The sequence below is a fragment of the Choloepus didactylus genome, chromosome 5 (genome assembly GCF_015220235.1).
Source record: "Choloepus didactylus isolate mChoDid1 chromosome 5, mChoDid1.pri, whole genome shotgun sequence".
Lineage (NCBI taxonomy): Eukaryota > Metazoa > Chordata > Mammalia > Pilosa > Megalonychidae > Choloepus > Choloepus didactylus.
The window spans coordinates 69750416-69770650 of NC_051311.1; the positions used below are offsets into that span (position 1 = coordinate 69750416).

At 37.5% G+C, this 20235-nt stretch overlaps 1 protein-coding gene across 3 annotated transcripts in view; it reads left to right on the plus strand.

Moving 5' to 3' along the window:
- The window catches only part of SLC13A1 (solute carrier family 13 member 1), a 112985-nt gene that overhangs the window by 19132 nt on the left and 73618 nt on the right, over positions 1-20235 (plus strand). For all 3 annotated transcript variants that reach the window (XM_037836266.1, XM_037836267.1, XM_037836268.1), the window contains exon 2: positions 6171-6299. In XM_037836266.1, coding sequence (XP_037692194.1) covers positions 6171-6299 — 129 coding nt within the window. The remainder of the gene's footprint in view (positions 1-6170; positions 6300-20235) is intronic.

The following is a 20235-nucleotide window of genomic DNA, read 5'->3' on the forward strand; positions in this document are numbered from 1 at the left end:
GCACAATTATAAGTAGGTTCAGCCTCTCCTTAGCAGTAACAGGCTTCATAAGAGCAAGCCCCAAGATCGAGGGTTCGACCTTTTAAATTGTTAGTCCTCAATGTTTATGAAAATATCAGTAATAAGTCAGGTGGGGAAGTCCAACATTTCGGCATTTTCCCCCAGTTCCTCAGGGGGGCCCTGCAAATACATTTTTGTTCTCTGCCCAAATTACTTTGGGATGTATCGGATTTCGCACCAAGCTGTACAAACAGATAGATGTCACTTCCTATTCAAAGTTCCATGTAATTATGGTGTTTGAATAAACTGACTATAAAAGTCAAATTATTTAGTGTGCTGCAGAAAATATATGACCTGCACCAAATAAACATCTCTTTCCTTGGTCTCACACAGAAGTTGAAGTTTTAAAACATGGTCAATAATGTCCTTTACCCTTTGGCTTGATTTGCCTCAGTCCTAACAGATCCGCTTCATTCGTATCTCTAATTGAAGTCTGAACTCTTTCTCAGCTTTTTAACAGTTGCTGTATGAGGTAATACTGACATTCATAGCTGCCAAGCTCTAGCTCTGACTTTCAGGTTGTTCACAGCATTTTAATAGCGAAAAAAATGGAGGTAAAATTGTTAACTGCCATCAGTAGAGAAAAGGACAAATGAATTGTAATACATTCATAGAAAAGAATATTATGCCCACGTAACATGAATCAACAAAAGATCTACTTACACTAATGTAAACACCTTTTACTTACACAAAATAATCAGTGGAAAAAGTACATTGCAAATAATATATACAGTAAAACTTATTTAATTTCAAAATCACATATTGCCTATTATTAATGTAGCAAAAAATTATAAAAACATGATTGGGAAGGACACATACCATGTTCTAGACAATGGTTGACTTTGGGGATGGACAGAAAAGAAAGAAATGAGGGAAAGCTGCCCATCAGTATTTAACTGTATGAAACATTTTATTCATTTAAAAGCATCATGAGAAAATGTGACAAAATATCAATATTTATTAAATATGATGAGGTGTACAGGTGTGTTTGTCATTTTGTTTTCTGTATGTTCTAAAGTTTTCATAATTTTGAAAACTTTTATAAAAACATTACTAGATAGCTTCTAATACTTCAATTTTTAAGTCAATCTGCACATGACGGCTTCATCTATCTGACCATATGAGAAAAGTTTCTTCCAATAAAAAAGATGGAGATGGCCCGGAATGAGCCTGGGAGGCACAGTGACCCTCACAGAGCCGGCAATCCTAGGTTAAGTGAAATCTCACCTTAAAGGATCGGATGGAATTTACAACTGTATTCTATACAGCTGCCTCTGGCTGGCTGGTTGTGGCTTGTTTCTTGAAATTCTTGCATGTAATTTCTGAAAGTGGTGGTGATGAGGAGATAAAGATTTTTGAACAAACAACTGGATCATTTTACTTTTGAGGAAATCCTCTGTTTTTTTTTTTCCCACTTGTTTCATATACTATTTTGAGAAGGAAACATGACATTTAATTGAGGGTCTAAGGTTTAAGAGCAGTATTAGTCATAATTTCCCATCTTTTTTCTATATATTTTCCTTCCCAATAAATAAATGAAACAAAAGTAGGCATTATTTGTACTGATATAATTCAGTTCAGTAAGGATCCATGATACTAAAGTGCCTTGCTAGCTCTAGAATAGAATTTGATTCAAATTTTTACTTTTTTATTGTTGTGTTAATTTTAATAAAAATATCAGATATATTGGTGACTTCCATCAAATTTGAGGGGAAGAAGAAGATTCATTGCCCACACTAACTTACTTGACAAATTGACCTTTTATTATTGTTTTATCGTTGTTCTCTTGTGGTAGTCATGCTGTTGATGGTGGTGTGTAGCAGGCATGACAGTGCACAGATTTTGTTTTTGGACCAGGATGCTTATTGAGAAGGTAGAGAAAGAGAGAAGAGAAGAAAAAGTTGAGAAGAGGCTAGCAGGAGACAAAGGTGGTATAGCTAGAGATAAAGGGTCACTATGAATTTTTAGTGACTATTCTATACTGAAAAGTCAGTTCCATATCAAAATATCCAGGCTCCCTTTTGAGTTTCAGTGCAGTTGGACAGCTTGTGAGTTGTCTTCTTCATTAGAAGATTCTGTTTACCCAATACTCACTCCCATATTAGTTTTTATTTTAGGGGAGGGGGAGATATGGAAAATGGAAAAGAATAAAATGATAAAATGATAATTTTCCTCTGTGTTTTATTCCTTTCTTATTAATAAGAACATTTACAGATCTTTTATTTCAAAGCAAACAAATACCTATATATATTTTAATATAACATTCTTAAAAAAACTACTTGGGGTTGGATCTGCTTTAAATTTCTGGAATTGTATGCCTAAAAAGCACTGATAGGAAATAACACTTTCTTGCCTGTAAACACACAGTAGATGAAAGGAATTGGAGGAAGGAGGTATTCCTAGGACCCATCAATAGAATAACTGTATAATTTATCAGCCAACCAAGGACACTTTTGAGAATGAAGGGGTTGCTCATCAGAAGGGACACTGGGACAAAAGGTATAAACCAGCTCTGTCCTATTGAAACTGGCATGGATGGCCATCTTACCCATTAAAGAGCCATCCTTAGGATATGGACAAATGGGGCAATTCCCACAAATTCTGAGAAGGCAGCCTTCAGGGACAAGGTAGGCATGGTACCTTAGCCAGTTACAAATATAATCACCTGGGACTCATATGCAAAACTATGAAATATATGTGAGGGTTTGGGGGAAATTCCACAGACAAGACCTAATTCTAAATGCATGTTGAAGGATGGAAAGTTTTCAAAATGAGTTATGAATCTAGGGATTCAACTTGCACAGAAGAATACCAACTAGAAGTGAGTTTATTGTTTGCAAGTAATGGCCACAGTTAAGGATGAGAGAAAAGATCTGGAATAAGGGGTAGCCCAGTGCGTCTCAAATTTTAACCTAAGAATCACCTGGGTATCTTGAAAATGGTGATCCTGATTCAACATGTCTGGAAAAAGGCCCAAGAGTTTGCGCTCTCACAAGCTCCAAGATCACCCTGACCCTGCTGTTCCATGGACCGTATTTTGAGTAGCCAGAGGGTAGATGGAGATGTCCAAATGAGCTACCCAAAAAGCTGGTTCTAAGATGGTGAAGCAAGATTTGCAAGGCAAAAAAAGTCAGCAGCATTTTCTCAAATGCTGACAAAGGCTGAGGAAGTAAGAGAGTAAGTGAAGTCATTTGCTGACATTGTGCAGAACTAGAAAACATGAGTCAGCTTCTAAAAGGTAAAGTCTTCTTGGATCTGGAAAACTGTTGACACAGTAGATTATAATCCCAATGTTACCAGTTTTTCAAGAGAAGCCTGCAATTCAGATTTTATTTTTAATATAAAATATGCTGGCTTTTAAATTCTGATTCAAATTAAACACACACAAAGACACACACACAACCCTGTGAGCCATGTAAAGTATATTTTCTTGCTAGATTTGGCCATCAGTTTGCAACTGCTTCATCCAAGAAGTCAAACTAGGTCAAGGGGCCCAGATTATGGGTCCAGGCAAGTAGAAGCTAGCACTTAGGGAATCTGGGGGCTTCATGGTATGACCAAATGCCTGGCTCAGCATTATGGATCAGGGTTCAGAAAAAAGGTTCATGATGGGAAACAAGGATCAGAACCCAAATATCAAGAGTAAATAAGTAATTCTGGAAATAGAAAGTTGATGTTAGGAAGAATTGAGGGTAAGTTTTATTATAGTTAGAGTGAAGGCAGCCCATGCAAAGTAAGGATTTTGAACTTTATTCAATAAACTGAAAGTAATTGACTCTTGATTGTCTCAAGACAGTGATGGACAAGTTAACACATGAAAGTAGTCCAGATGAACTGATAATTTAATACTTCAAATTTTGCCTTTTACTCTGCCACCAAAGTTGCCCTATCTGAGTATACTTATTTACTTGAAGTGGGGACAGACTTCATTTCAACACCTGTGGCAGGGATCACATGGGGTTACCTGAAATAGCTGGCACCGTAGTTTAAATTTATTTTCTGATATGTTAGCAGTCCTTTATAAATTGGCTCCCCAGATTGTTGAAAAGGTGACTTGTCTCTTAATCTGGTTTATGTAAGGGAATGGCATACTCAGTATGGGTTCTTGGAGGATTATCTGGTTTTGGAACAGCCTTGTCTGCATTGGGGGAAGTAGCATGAGGCAGAGGGGCAGCTGTGAGAGGTAAAATGACAAGGGAACAGATTTGGTCAAGATACCAGTTGGTTGTGGCTAGGGAGTAAAGTAGTAAAAGGGTTCATTTTATCTTTGAAACCTAGGTTCTTGCAACTATGATAGAAAATATAAAATCATAAAGAAGGACTTTTTGGTTATCTATGCATTCTCACTATGGGAAAATGCATGGCCTGGACTTTCTCTGACAGTGGCATTTTAAATTAAGCTGGTATTCACACATTCTCTCTAGAATAAGTTAGGAAGTTTCAGTCAAGTCTCAGCTTTGTTTGGCTGTTTTATTATTTGTCAGGACTATCAAGGTGGACTCTATACTGTCAACATTAAAACACCTTTATTCTCTCTCCTTTAAAAAGATAACACAATGAAATGTGACATAATCTTGATTTATAAAAGATTTCTTAGAAACCCACTGAAAGTATAGATGCTGGGCAAGTAAACAGGACTCACCCAAAGGACTCACCCTGGGGTAGGTGAATCAGAGGGCAGCAGAGCTAAAAATTGCATTGCCTGGGAAAACTTTTTGAAAAAAAGACCTCATTAAACTCAAATAGCAGTTTTTGTAAATTGTTCAAATGGAACTCAGAATTCACAGATTAATCAGTGTGGCAGCAAAACAAAGGAACATAATATATGCTAACCTTTACATTGATTACTAAATTTGGGTGATTTTCATATCAAAATTATTTGTATGAGCAAAATACAATGATGAATTTCAACTATTTCATAACAATGCCCCAAACAGAAGCCTACAGTTTTATACTCAGAAAGCGGCAGATTCTTTTGAGATTCTCATTTCTGTTGCAACTCCCTGTGAAATCCCCAGGAGCTTAGCTGTCTCTCTCAAAGAGAGCATAGGGCTCTTCCCCTCCAGGTCCGTGTTTCTTAGGGGTTAGATTCAGGTTCATACATGCCACATAAGTTGGCATTGTCCTTCTTTTGTTGTGACAAAGTCCAGAAAAAAAAGTTTTTCCTCTGGATTGATTTCCCTGGCTGGTTAGAAGAGAAGGAAGGCACAGTGCTGGGGCCACAACCAACTAGGCACCAAGGAATGCAGTTAAAGGCAAGTACGTGACCTGCCCAGGGATAGTTGGTATTTGGCTATTTCTGGATTCCAGAACTGGGAGTGCATTTGTATAGGTCAAAAGAAGGTGAGCACAAACATCCATATACATTGACATCAACATAGAAAATTGGCTTTATGCTTGTATTATTCAAGGTTCTCCAGAGAAACAGGACTGACATATAAGAATACGAAGAGATTTATTATAGGGATTGGCTCATGAAACTGTGGGTCTTGGCAAGTACGAATTCCATAGGGCAGGCCTCAGGTTAGGAACTCTAATGAAGGTGAAGATCAATTCCCCAGGAGAAGCTGTCTGTCTGAAGTTGAGCTAGAGATTCTTTCTTGACTGCTGAAATCCTCAGTTCTCCCTTCCAAGCCTCCAACTGATTGGTTGAGAAGACTCTTCTCAGTGCTGAAGGCAATCTCCTTTGTTGATTGTAGATGTAATCAGCCATAGATGCATTCAACTGACTGATAATTTAAATCCACAAAACACACTCATGGTAGTAATCAGGCCAGTGATTGCTTGACTTAACAACTGAACACTAAAACCTAGCCAAGATGATACGTGAAATTAACCATCACAATGCTTTTATTTACTTTGAAGGAAATGTGAAAAAAATTAATGATTGAGTATTTGCTAATCTCTTTGTTTTTCACGTTTATGAAATATGGCAATTAGAACCCTTGAGAAATTACTATTTTCTATTCAACTCAATGGAGCAGAGGCCTTCAGAGCTTCTTCTTACCTCTTCCATGACACGGTTTCATTAGGCAAATGTGGTTGTGATTTGCATGATGAATTCCCCAGCCTCATTATTTCACCTTGTGCTTTGCCTTTGTTCTTTCCAGGAAGCACAATGTGCTTACATACTCTTCGTTGTTGCCATATTTTGGCTCACGGAAGCTTTGCCTCTGTCGGTAACGGCTTTGCTGCCTGGCTTGATGTTCCCTTTGCTTGGGATCATGCCTTCTAGTCAGGTAAGCTCTGCTGCAAATATTTGCCATAATTAGATCTCCTATCTTGTGCTGAAATTTCCATCAAGAAGAATTGTTTTTGAAGTGAGCAATAATTCTGTTAATAAGGCTTCCACATAAGTCCCCCAAACTTCCAGCTTTTCCCTGCTCTTGACCCCTACATGTGTGCCCACCTTCGGGGAACAAACACAGACTACAGCACGTCTTCTTGAGTCATGCATTATCGGTAAGGGGAAATTCATGGTCCACCCTTTTCTGACTGTCTTCTATGCCTGGTGCCCCCCTCCCATCAAAAGAGGTGACTCTTTTACACTCTACATAAAGTTTCCCTATTCAGCAGAACTCAGGCTTACACAGTGTTAGAAAAACTTTTTTTTTCCAATAAGAAGACATTTCTGTTTTCTTGTCCCAAAATCTGCCATTTTAAAGATAAAGTTAAATTAGCTTCCATGTGTATTTCTATTTTTCTCTTGCTGAGAGTTTTTCACTCTGTGTTTTTACCTTTACACAGTCTAAGGGTACCCATCTAAAGAAAATTGATTCAGTTTCCCACTAAAAGCATGAAATGCATTGAAACCAGAATATCCATCTCTATGCAGTCTCCAGTCACCTAGCACACAACAGTTGCCTAAATAACAGCGGAAACATTCTCAGGAAAGATGTTGAGTTCAAGGTGGCAGCCCATGCAATTTATCAACTTTGGACTTCTGTCTTCTGCCTGGGTCCAATATTGCTGCTTACTGGCTGATCCATCTTGTAATGTGGCTTTGAGTTGCCAACGATGTATCTCTGCTTCTTTGTGACATGTGGGGGTTGACTAGAGGCCACCAAAATTCTAGGTGCCAATAGCAGTTTTATCGCTTAGGCTGCCAATACCTGTCCAAGAGTCCTTTTCCCCAAAATGTGCCAACTCAAGCTAATTTAACAGTCAGAGGATCTTAGACTAGGAAGGGTGTTCTCTGGGTCCCCACCCCAGGTCTCACACCCAGGGCAAGGATCCCCTCCACGATAACTTTTGCAGATGAGATCATTTAGGAAGTGCTTAAAGACTGTGTGAGCCTTTAACACCCCACAAGGAAATCCATGCCAGTTTCTAATAATTCTAATTCTTAAGTGACTCAGCTTTGAAAGCTGACTTAAGCTTGAAAACTCAGTCAGTTTTACTCATTTTTCTTTTCTCTAACATCTGGGATTCCACAAATGAACCTCATCTTTCCTTCACATGATAGTGTTGTTTGGATTTCAAAATAAATATCATTTCCTCCCTCAGTCTTCCCAAGTTCCAGTCTCTATGGTTTTCAAACCCAACTCCCATCCTCAACCCCACCCCATCCCCCACCTTCATCACCACCATCATCTTTTCTCAGAACAAACTAACTCTAGATTGTCAATAATAAGTAAGGATTAAATCAGGTAATAAATGTAAGCACTCAATATATGTTAGTTAATATTAATATTATTTGTACACTGACAAAATTGAATACAACACTCTAGGAACATTTTGACTGTTGCAAAACTAAGTGAGACTATCATCTCCCTTCTGGTATTTCAGCCAAAATTTGTTTTAAACTTTATGTGACTTTCTTCAGATTTAGTTTAAGTGGAACTTATAACAAACCTAAGCCCTTAGGAATTTTCCGAGAAAAAACTATTCTTCAATCTTGTGATCTTCTTACTAAATAAGGAAATTGACCTTTTACTAGTAGATAGTTGACCAAAGAGACAGGCTACTTTGGAAGGAGATAGAGATTTAGTCAGAAGACTTAAAACCAGATATTTACTCCTCATGTGTGCCCACCTTGGGGGAACAAACACAGACTACAGCACATCTTCTTTAGTCATGCATATTAGTAAGGGGAAATTGATGGTCCACCCTTTTCTGACTGTCTTCTATTCCTGGTGCCTCCCTCCCATCAAAAGAGGTGACTCTTTTACACTCTACTTAGGTCTTTTTTTGCTCATCTGTAAATGGGGAATGATAATGACACACTACCCAAGGATTATTGAAAGTCAAGTCAAAGAATATTTGTGGGAAATTATGCAAACTAAGCATCATGCTTTCTTATGAGTTTTAATATTCACAAAGTTTGTTTTGATAATTTTAAGCTACCATTACAGCCTATTGCTGCATCTTTGAATCACAAATCTGTCAATGAAAAGGATAATTTGTCTTTAATGTCCTCATCTAAATTCTGAGTCCTACACACAACTTTTTGCGCACCATCATTCTAACCTTACTTTACCTATTTATTAAGCTCATGCTAAATACTTATATCTTCCTGAGCACATTGCTGTACTTGAAGAATATCAGCAAATATTACACCTATTTTCTATCATTTGAATTTAACCTGAATTTGATATTTAGATTTGTGCCTAATGTGATATCCCCAAACAGGCACCATTATTATTATTAACATTATGATTGAAAATGTGTTTATATGTAAATTTATATATATATATGTGCAGATACACATATAGAGAGATTTAGTCAGAAGACTTAAAACCAGATATTTACCTCTCATATGTGCCCACCTTGGGGGAACAAACACAGACCACAGCACATCTTCTTGAGTCATGCATATTGGTAAGGGGAAATTGTATATACATGTTACATTACATATTTATGCAGTAGATAGCCAATAAATATTTAGGTGCTAGGTACTCTGCTACGCAATTGGGAATACTTCAGCAAAGAAGAAAAGAGAGACAACAAGCAATAAATCTAACACATAAATTACATAATGAGTTAGAAGGTACTTAGGTGCTATGGAAGAAACGCAGTAGGATAATGGGGAGCAGGAGAGCACTGCAGTTTTAAATAAGGTGGTTTGAGTGGACCTCATTGAGATGGTGGTTCCTGAACAAAGACATAAGGAAGGGGGTGGCCATTTGGGAATCTGGGGGAAACAACTGCAAAAAGGGAAACACCTAGTACAAAAACCTTAAGGCAGGTACACATCCTCAGCATGACTGGAGAAGAGTGATTGAAGGAGGAGAATGACGGAAAGTGATTTCAGGGAAGTAATAGAAGGAAGGACTGGAACCTGTAAGAGCAGAGTAGGCCATTGGAAGAATGTGTAAGAAGAGAGACCCTCTGGACGGTTGTGAGCAGAAGAGTGACTTGGTCAGACTTAGATTTTAAAAGCATCACTTTGACTGCTATGTTAAAAAGCCAGGCTGAAACAAAAGCTAGGTAGAAACAAGGAGACAGGTAGGAAGTTATTTCCTTAATCCAAGTGAGAGACCATGGCTATTCAGATCATGGGTAGTAGGAGATATGGAATATATTTTTTTATATATTTTGAAGGTAAATCCAATAAAATTTCCTGATTGATTGGATATAGCATATGATTTAAAGAAGGAAGTCAAGGATAACTCACAGCTTGTTAACCTGCCTACTGGAAAGATGGTGTTGGCATCAATTGAAATGGGGAAGATTATGTCCAGAGGCTTGTTTTATGAGAGAGGCTGAGACCTGGAGTCATGTTAGAGTCAGTGTTGGATGTAGAAGTCTGCAATACCTATTAGACATCTAAGTACAGATGCTGAGTACACAGCTAGACACAAATGAGTCTACAGTTCATGAGAGAAAGCTGAGCTGGAGATATAGAATTGAGAGTCATCAGCTTATAGATAGCCTTTAAACCCTAAGATTGATGAGATCACACTTTTCACTGTGACTGAAGAAAGAAAAGCAAAGAGAAACAAATATCCTGTTTTTCCCATTGTTTTGTTTGGAAATTTTTTTTATTTGATAAATAAAGTAATTTTAAAAAAAGAAAAGAAAAGAGAATAAAGAACTGAAATTTGGAGAACATTAAAAGGTCAGTGGGAAAAGAAAGTGATAGTAAAGGAAACAAGGACGGAAAGGTTATTGAAGTAGGAGAAAAAACAGGAGTGTGGGGGCCCTGGAAGCAAAGTAAAGCAAATGTTTTAAGGATGAAGTAATGATCAAATGTGTCAAATCTGCTGATAGGTCAGTTAATGTGAAGCTAGAAACTGACAATTGGACTTAGCAACACATCATATATAAATATTAAAAATATGTATATATAGGCTTTATAATCACATGCATTATACTAGGCAAAGAACTTTTAAATAACATTATCTCATTAAATTCACAAACTTGATATGAGGTATTACTTAACTTTATAGGTGAACGTATTGACTTGTGGAAAGGTTGCTCAACTGATGAATTACAGCTAGAAGAGAACCCAGGTGCTCCGATTGCAAATTTCCATGTTTTTTAAAATGAAATCCCATTTTGAGACAGAAATATAACTACCTCAACCTTGCAAATAGATTTCAAAATTTATTAGGAATTTTATTTGACACACAGCAATTTTGCCTCAAAAATAGTTATATTTATCAGTGTCATTTACAAACCACTAGCACTTTCTGTTACCTAACAGACAAATAGGCTAAGAATAAACACATCTGCTTGTGCCTAATGTTCTTCTACAAATTTACTGAATCTGATGAAAACCAAAGAATGGGCCAAAAAATGAAAGACACAGAATGTGGAAATTCCTCCATAAGTTTAACAACTAATTTCATTTGCACAATTGGGATATGGAACATAGCTTATTAGCAGGGTCTATTAAAGGAGTTGCCAAACTGTGAGCCCAAGGGCCAAATCTAGCCTGCTGTCTACTTTTTCAAAGACAAGGTTTTATTGGAACATAGCCATGGCCATTCATTTACATTTTGTCTATGGCTGCTTTTGTGCTACAACAGCAGAATTGAGTAATTGCGGTAAGAGCCACATGGCTTACAAAGCCTAAAATATTTACTATCTAATCCTTTACAAAAAAGGTCTGTGAAACCCTGTTATAACCTACAGAAATTACGAGAATGGTTCTTAGAGACTTCATTCTTACTAGATATACTAATAACAGCTTGCTTCTCTGTATTCTTTGGTACTTTAAAAGTACTTCTGAGTTTATTCTCTCATTTAATTCTAAGAGTGATAGAGAAAGTGGGACTTATTTCCATAAGCAAAATTGAAAAAGAGGTAAGGTCAGAGAAAAACTCAGTTATCTATTCATCTTTCAATAGATTAACTCAGGCCTCAGCACCTATAAGAACACTTTCCCAATTCCTCTAGGGAAAAGTGGTCACTTACTCTTTGAACGTCAACTGTACCTTTAAGACATAGCTCTTGTGCTCCAATGATACTTTATTACCTTGTTTTTAAGCTTGTTTTTCATTTAACATCCTATAAGCTACTTGAGGGTGGGAACTTAACATCTATTGAGTGCCAATATGTGCCATGCATGTCCTAAATCCAAATACAATGATCAGTAAGACACATCTGTGCCCTCCAGAAACTTTTAATCTAAAGGATGGGATAGTTGAATAAAGAAATAATCCCATATAATTTAAGACATGCTATAGCAGAGGGAAGGACCATTCAACCCCGATTAGGGTGATCAGGGAAGGCAACTTGGAAGAATTGAAATCTGAGTTATCTCAGGAAAGAAGAATAGAAATAACCAAAGCAAGGGAGAGAGGATCATTCCAGGTTAAATGACATGTGTTAAAAACATGTGTTAAAGCATTTTTGTGTTTGGGGAGGTGCACACATAGGGAAAAATGGGGAGGAGTGGTAAAAAATAAAGCTGGAGAGGTAAGCCGGGATCAGATGATGAAGGATCTTGTACGACATGTTGACATGATTGGATTTGACTTTTAAAGTCATGGGGTTCACTGAAGGATTATAAGAAGGCCAATAATGTGATCAGATTTGTACTTTTAGAAAGGTTGCCATGACATTGGTATGGGAGATAAGAACAAAAGCATATTATACAGTAACCAGGTGAGAAATGGTGAAGGCCTTACTTAAGGTAGTAATATGAGAATAGAGAAAAGTAGACAGATGTAAAAGACATGCAGGAACTAGAATTAAGAGGACTTGGTGACTGATACATACAGACTGAAAATGAATAAGGAATCATGGCCAACCCTCAGGTTTCTAGCTTGGGTAATGGGGTATGGAAGTTTCATTCATCACAGAAAAGGGCACAAGAAGACCATGTTTGAAGGATGGGGACTGAGAAGTTGAGAAGCATTTGGGATATGTAAAGCTTTTAGTTGCTTGTGGGAATTCAAATGGAAATGTCCAGAACTCAGAAGACATACATCTGGATGTAAAGATCTTGTTGTCTTCCACATTCATTCAACAAATAGGCATTGAGTGCCTATTATGTGCCAGATGTTATTTTAGTGACATAGAGATAGAAGTTGAAATAAGATGCAGCCATCCATTTGTACAAAACAAGAAGACTGTAGACAGAACTCCAGGGAATACCAGTATTTAAGAGAAGTGTGGAGGAAAACTTATTTAGAAAGCAGGCTGTTCTAGTTTGCTAATGCTGCAGAATGCAAAACACCAGAGATGGATAGGCTTTTATAAAACAGGGGTTTATTTCACTACACAGTTACAGTCTTAAGGCCACAAAGCGTCCAAGGTAACACCTCAGCAATCAGGTACCTTCACCGGAGGATGGCCAATGGCGTCCAGAAAACCTCTGTAAGCTGGGAAGGCAGCTGGCGTCTGCTCCAAAGCTCTGGCCTCAAAACAGCTTTCTCCCAGCACATTCCTCTCTAGCAAGCTTGCTCCTCTTCAAAACATCACTCCCAGCTGCACTCAGTTCCTTCTCCCTGAGTCAGCTCATTTATATAGCTCCACGGATCAAGGCCCACCCTGAATGGGCGGGGCCATGCCTCCATGGGAACATCTCATCGGAATCATTACCCACAACTGGGTGGGGCACATTCCAAGCAAATCCAACCATCACCAAAACGTCTGCCCCACAAAACTACAAAGACAATGGCATTTGGGGGACACAATACATTCAAACCGGCACACAGGCCAAGAAGAAAAGTTCAGAGAGGCAGAGGTAGAACCACGTAGAGAATAATGGTTCACAAGTTTGGAGGTACCAATAAATGGAAAGAATACTTATATCAAGAATACCAGTTGAGAGAGTTAGAAGGATAGGAGGGTGGGGACAGAGTGTGGACAATTGGGATCTAGTTGCTCAGAGACCATAGCTTATTCATTGACTCTCTCTCATTCATTCAATACTATTTACTGAGCTCCTACTCTGTGCCAGCACTCTGCCTGGGGCCAAATATGCACTGGTGAGCAAAACAGAATCCTGGACCTTCTGGAACTTGTGGAATAATAGGAAAGACAGGCAATAAACAGATAATCAGTATTTACATAATGTGATAAGAACATAAGAAAACAAACAGGGCTCTGAGATACAGAAAAATAGTAGGATCTATTTAGAAAAGCCTAATATTTGAGAATTGAAGAATCATCCAATTGGGTAAAGATACCAGGGAGAAACATGTCAGGCATTTATTCCTATATCTCCTGCTGCTGTAAGAGTGCTTGGAACATGGTAGATGCTTATTCAATGTTAGAATAATTAATAAATGAAATAATAAGGAGTAAATGCCATTGTTTTTTCCTATTCCTCAATTACTACACAATGTAAAGACATAAATATAAACTTTGAAAAGTACAATAAATTAACACTACATACCATATAAAAGTGTCCACTTGTCTACTTTTAATTCCAAAGGTACTTACCAATTTTTACTCTTTACTGAAACCAAATCAAGTTTAGTAAGCTATATTTAAAATGTAGATACAATTTAAAATAGCAAAACCAAATTATTTTCCTTTTCTTCCATGGTTTTATAACATTATAAATGTTTTGTTCCAACTCTCCTGTTGCTTCTACTATGCATTATTAGATTTTTTAAAGGGATATTTCCTCTTATAATTCTCGCCTTTTGGTACAGCCTTGTGATTCAATCCAGTTAAGCATGTCCTAAATGTTGTTCTCTTTTCTTGTTGTTTTGTGTTTTTAGATTTTTTAATATGTTAAATTTAACTTTTCTTTTAGGATAATTGTAGATTTACATGCAGTTATAAGAAATAATACAGAGACATCTTTTGTACACTTTATCCACTCTCCCCCAACAGTAACATGTTGCAAAAATTATAGGACAATGTCACAACTACAGTATTGATAATGATATAGTCATGATACAGAACGTTTCCATCACCACAAGGGAATCCTCATGCTGCTCTTTTATAGCCACACCAACATCCCTCCAGCTACCACCCCTCCATACGCCCTTGGATATTCTGTTTTCCATGTCTATATTTTTGTCATTTAGAGACTGTTCTATAAATGACATGGCTTGCAAATTTTTAGGGTTGGCTTTTTCACTCAAAATAATCCTCTGGAGAGTCATCCAGCTGTTGTGTGTATCACGAGATTATTCCTTTTCACTACTGAGTAATAGTCCATGGTATAGCTGTATACAGATTATTTAACCATTTGCCCCTTGAATGACATCTGGATTATTTCCAGTTCAGGCTATTATTAATAAAGCTGCTATGTACATTCATGTACAGGCTTTTGTGTGAACATAAGCTTTCATTTCTCTGGGACAAATGCCCGTGAGTGCAATCGCTGGGCTATATGAAAATTACATGTTTATATTTTCAAGAAACAGCCAAATGATTTCTGAGAGCAGTGCTGCCATTTTACAATCCCACAGGTAATATATAGGTGATCTGGCTTCTCTACATCCCTGCCAGAATTTGTTATTGTCATTATTTTTTGTTTTATTCATTCTAACTGGTGTGTAGTGATTTTTTTTTTTAATTAGAGAAGTCGTAGAGGTACAGAAAAATAATGCAGAAAGTACAGAGTCCCCATATATCACCCACTATTGTTAAAACCTTGCATTAGTATTGTGCATTTGTTACAATTGATGAAAGAATATTGTGCCAGTTTGGATGTATTATATCCCCTAAATGCCATGTTCTTTAATGCAGTCTTGTGGGGGCAGACATATCAGTGTTGATCAGGTTGGAATCTTTGGATTAGGTTGGTTCCATGGAGCTGTGACTCACCCAACTGTGGGTAATACCTTTGATTAATTATTTCCATGAGGGTGTGTCCCTGCCCATTCAGCGTGGGTCTTGATTAGTTTACTGGAGTACTTTAAAAAGAGCCACATAGGATCAAACATTTGCTGATTGATGCCTAGGCATGCTTGGAGAGCAGACAGAAAGATGTTTCGCTAAGAGAAGAAACCCAGAGTTTGCCACAGGATATGCTAAGACAGGATCCCCAGGCGCTTATAGAGAAACATCCTGGGAGAAAGAACACACTATAGCTGAAAGAGACATTTTGGAGACAGCCATTGAAAGCAGACTTCTGTTAGCCCAGAGTTGCCTAGGGGAAACTAAGAGAACACCCCCAGATGCTTAGAGAGAAACATCTGGGAGAAAGCCATTTTGAAACCAGAATCCTGGAGGCGACACCAGCCACATGACTTCCCAGCTAACAGAGGATTTCTGGATGCCATCTGCATTCTTCAGTGAAGGTATCCTATTGTAGATGCCTTTGTTTAGACATTTTCATGGCCTTCAGACTGTAAATTTGTAACCTAATAAACCCCTTTTATAAAAGCCAATCCAGGAGTAGGATCTAAGATGGCGGCGTACAGAGGAGTTGAAGCTAGTTAGTCCCCCTGGAACAACAAAAAAAATCCAGGAACAATAGTAAATAATTCAGAATAACTGGGGGGGGGGGGGGGACAAACATGACTGTTCACTCATCACACACCAACCTGAATTGGGAGGAATGCCCGAGGTCACAGCAAAAAATCTATAAGTAAAAACTGCGGATACAAGCCAGGACCCCCCTCCCCCAACAGCCTGAGCTGCAAAGCCTCCATGGCACTAGAAAGAAGCTCTCTCCCAGCAAGCAAATATAGCTCAGCTGAGCTCCAACTGGGGTTTTAATTAGCGAGTGTGAACTGCTCACTATGAGCTACAAATCCCCAACAAGCAGACAGAGGCTTTGGGTGATGACTGACCTTGGAGAGCAGGAGGATCACTGCAGACTAGCCCTGAAGGGAACTTTTGGTCCCTTTTTCAGCTCAGTGAAGAAATCCTCAGCCATTTTCAGTTCCCAGTGCTCTGACCCAAACAAGGGTGGAGATAGCACAGGCAGAGGGAGACCATTGAAATGCTAATGACCTCACCCTGGTGGGGGGTATTTTCTCTAAGAGGAAAGGGGTGGTCCTAGCTCTACTACCTGCCTTCCATTCAGAACCAGACCTCAGAGCCTGGGGAAAAACAGCCAAGGTCCACACCTCCTTACACCAGTCTGGAATTACAGGCTGGCAGGCACCACCTGCTGGGCAGAAAAGCACAGTGACCTGAGGCATCACAGGGTATACCAATTTTCTAAGACACACCCTCAGGGAAACCATATACTGAATATTTCTTCCTTTTGGAACCTGAGCCCATTCTTGTCTGGGAAAACCTGATTGGGGTAACCAAGGAAGTCATGCCTAGACAACAGAAAACTACAACCTACACTAAGAAAAATGAAGTTATGGCCCAGTCAAAGGGAAAAACTTACACTTCAACTGAGGTACAAGAATTTAAACAAATATTAATAAGTCAATTCAAAAAGTTTAGGGACAATATGGCAAAAGAGGTAAACCACATAATGAAAACACTGGGTGTACATAAGGTAGAATCGAAAGTTTGAAAAACCAACTGGCAGAATCTAGGGGAAAAAAAGGCACAACACAAGAGATGAAAGACACAATGGAAACATACAACAGCAGATCTCAAGAGGCAGAAGAAAACACTCAGAAACTGGAGAACAAGGCACCTGAAACCCTACACACAAAAAAACAGATAGAGAAAAGAATGGAAAAATATGAGAAATGTCTCTGAGAACTTAAGGACGAAATGGAAAGCAAGAATGTATGTGTCATTGGTGTCCCAGAAGAAGAAGAGAAGGCAAAAGGGGCAGAAGCAATAATAGAGGAAATAATCAATGAAAATTTGCCATCTCTTATGAAAGACAGAAAATTACAGATCCAAGAAGAACCATACCCCAAACAGAATAGATCCGAATAGGACTACACTAAGAAACTTAATAATCAGATTATCAAATGTCAAAGATAAAGAGAGAATCCTGAAAGCAGCAAGAGAAAAGTGATCCATCACATACAAAGGAAGCTTGATAAGACTATGTGTGGATTTCTCAATAGAAACCATGGAGGCAAGAAGGAAGTGGGGTGATATATTTAAGATATTCAAAGAGAAAAACCACCAACCAAGAATCCTATATCCGGCAAAACCATCCTTCAAATATGAGGGAGAGCTTAAAATATTCTCTGACAAACAGACAATGATCGAATTTGTGAACAAGAAATCTGCTCTACAGGAAACACTAAAGGAAGCACTGCAGACAAAAGGGAAAAGATAGGAGTGAGAGGTTTGGAAAATAATTTTGGGAGATAGTAGCACAGCAATGTAAATACACTGAACAATGATGACTATGAATATGGTTGAAAGAGAAAGGCTGGGACCATGTGGGACACCAGAACAAAAGATAAATGTTAAAGACTGGAGCTTTGTAACTCAGAGAAAGCTAGGGTGCTCAATGATTGTAATAAAAGGTACAAATATGTTTTTACATGAGGTAGAACAAATGAATGTCAACATTGCAAGATATTAAAAATAGGGTGGGATTGGGGGGAAAATACAATCAATGAAAACTAGAGAATATAATTAACAGAAACATTGTATTATGCTTCCTTTAATGTAACAAAGGCAATATACCAAAGCTAAATGCATATGGGGGAGTGGGGAATAGGGGAAGGGTATGGGACTCCTGACATTGGTGATGTTGTCTGACTCTTTATTCTACTTTGTGTTAATGTTATCTTTCCTTTTTTTGCTTTCTAGCTATCAAGTTTTGTTTTTGTTTGTTTGTTTTTTCTCCCTTTCTCTTTTCTTTTTCTTTTTCCTCTCTGCCTTCTTTGACTCTTCCTCCTTCTTCGTGGAAGAAATGGAGATGTCCCTATATAGATAGTGGTGATGGTACTAAATACATAAATACGTGACTATACAGGGAACCAATGATTGTTTACTTAGGATGGAATGTATGGTGTGTTAACAAAACCATCTTAAAAGAAATGGGTTGATAAAGAAAACTTGAGGGCACTATATTAAGTGAAATAAGACAGACACATAAAGGCAAATATTGCAGGGTCTCACTGATACGAACTACTTATAATATGTAAACTCATAGGCATGAAATATAAGTTACCAGGATATACAATGAAGCTAAAGAATGGGGAGTGGTTGCTTATTATGAGCAGTTCACTAGGTGAATGTAAATGTTTGGAAATGAAGAGGGGTGATGGTAGCATGTTGTGAGAATAACTTAACAGTGCCAGAAGGTGTGTGAAGGTGGTGGAAAAGGTAAGCTCAGGTTCATGCATGTCACCAGAAGAAAAGTTGGAGGTTAAAAGATAGGAATGTATAAAACAGCGAATCATGTGGTGGACAATGTCCATGATTAACTATAAAAATATTGGAAATCTCTCCACGAATTATAACAAATGTATGACACTATAGCTAGAAGTTAATAATAGGAAGGCATATAGGGAAAAAATATATACCTATTGCAAACTATATACTACAGGTAGTAGTATTTTAACATTCTTTCATCAACAATAACAAATGTACTATACCAAAACTATGAATCAATAATGGAGGGGGGTGTGGTTAGGGGTATGGGAGGATGTGTGTTTCCTTTTTTTTTTTTTTTTGTCTTTATTTGTTTTCTGGAGTAATGAAAATGTTCTAAAACTTGAAAAAAAATTTATTGTGTTGATGGATGCACAGCTGTATGATGGTTCCATGGGCAATTGATTGTACACTTTGGATCTTTGGATAGTTGTATGGTATGTGAACAGTCTCAATAAAATATATATATATATTTAAAAAAAAAAGCTAATCCATTTCTGGTATTTTGCCTAATGGCAGCATTAGCAAACTGGAACAAATATTATTATAATTGTACTATTAACTGTGGTCCATGGTTTACATTAGGGGTCACTGCTTGCATTGTATAGTTCTATGGTTATTTTATTTTATTTTTCAAATTTTTATTCTAGTAACATATGCACAACCCAAATTTTCCCCTTTTAAACATGTGCAAATATATAATTCATGCTGTTAAATAAGTGCACAATATAGTGCTAACATCACCACCATCAATTCCCAAAAGTTTTCTTCACTAAAAATAGAAATTTTGTACAATTTAAGCAGAAACTACCCATTCCCAATCTACAACCCAGCCACTGGTTACCTATATTCCAGTTTATGACTCTATGAATTTGCTTATTCTAATTATTTCATATCAGTGAAATCATACAATTATTTGTCCTTTTATATCTGGCTCATTGCACGCAACATGATGTCTTCAAGTTTCATCCAAGTATTACAACTATCAGAACTTCATTCCTTTTTATAGGTTAATAATAATTATATTGTGTGTATGTACCACATTTTGATTATACATTCATCAATTGGTGGACATTTGTATTGCTTCCATCTTTTGGCAAATGCAAATAATGCCACTATGAACATTGGCATGCATGTATCTGTTCAAGTTCCACCTATTAATTATTTGTGCGTATATTTAGAAGTAGGATTGCTGGATCATATGGTAATTCTACACATAATTTCTTCCATATTTAAAAGAGAAATTCTAGTGAGTGTGAAATGGTACCTCATTTTAGTTTTGATCTGGATTTCCTAATTGCTAATGATGTGGAGTATCTTTTTATGTGCTTTTTAGCTATTTGTATATCTTTTTAGGAGAAACGTCTAGTCATGTCTTTTGTCCATTTTTAATTCAATTGTTTGTCTTTTAGTTGTTGAGTTGTAGGATTTCCTTATATATTCTGGATATTAAACCCTTATTGGATACATGGTTTCTAAATAGTTTTTCCTATTATATACGTTGTCTGTTTACTTTCATGATAATGTCTTTTGATGCACAAAAGTTTTTATTTTGGTAAGTTC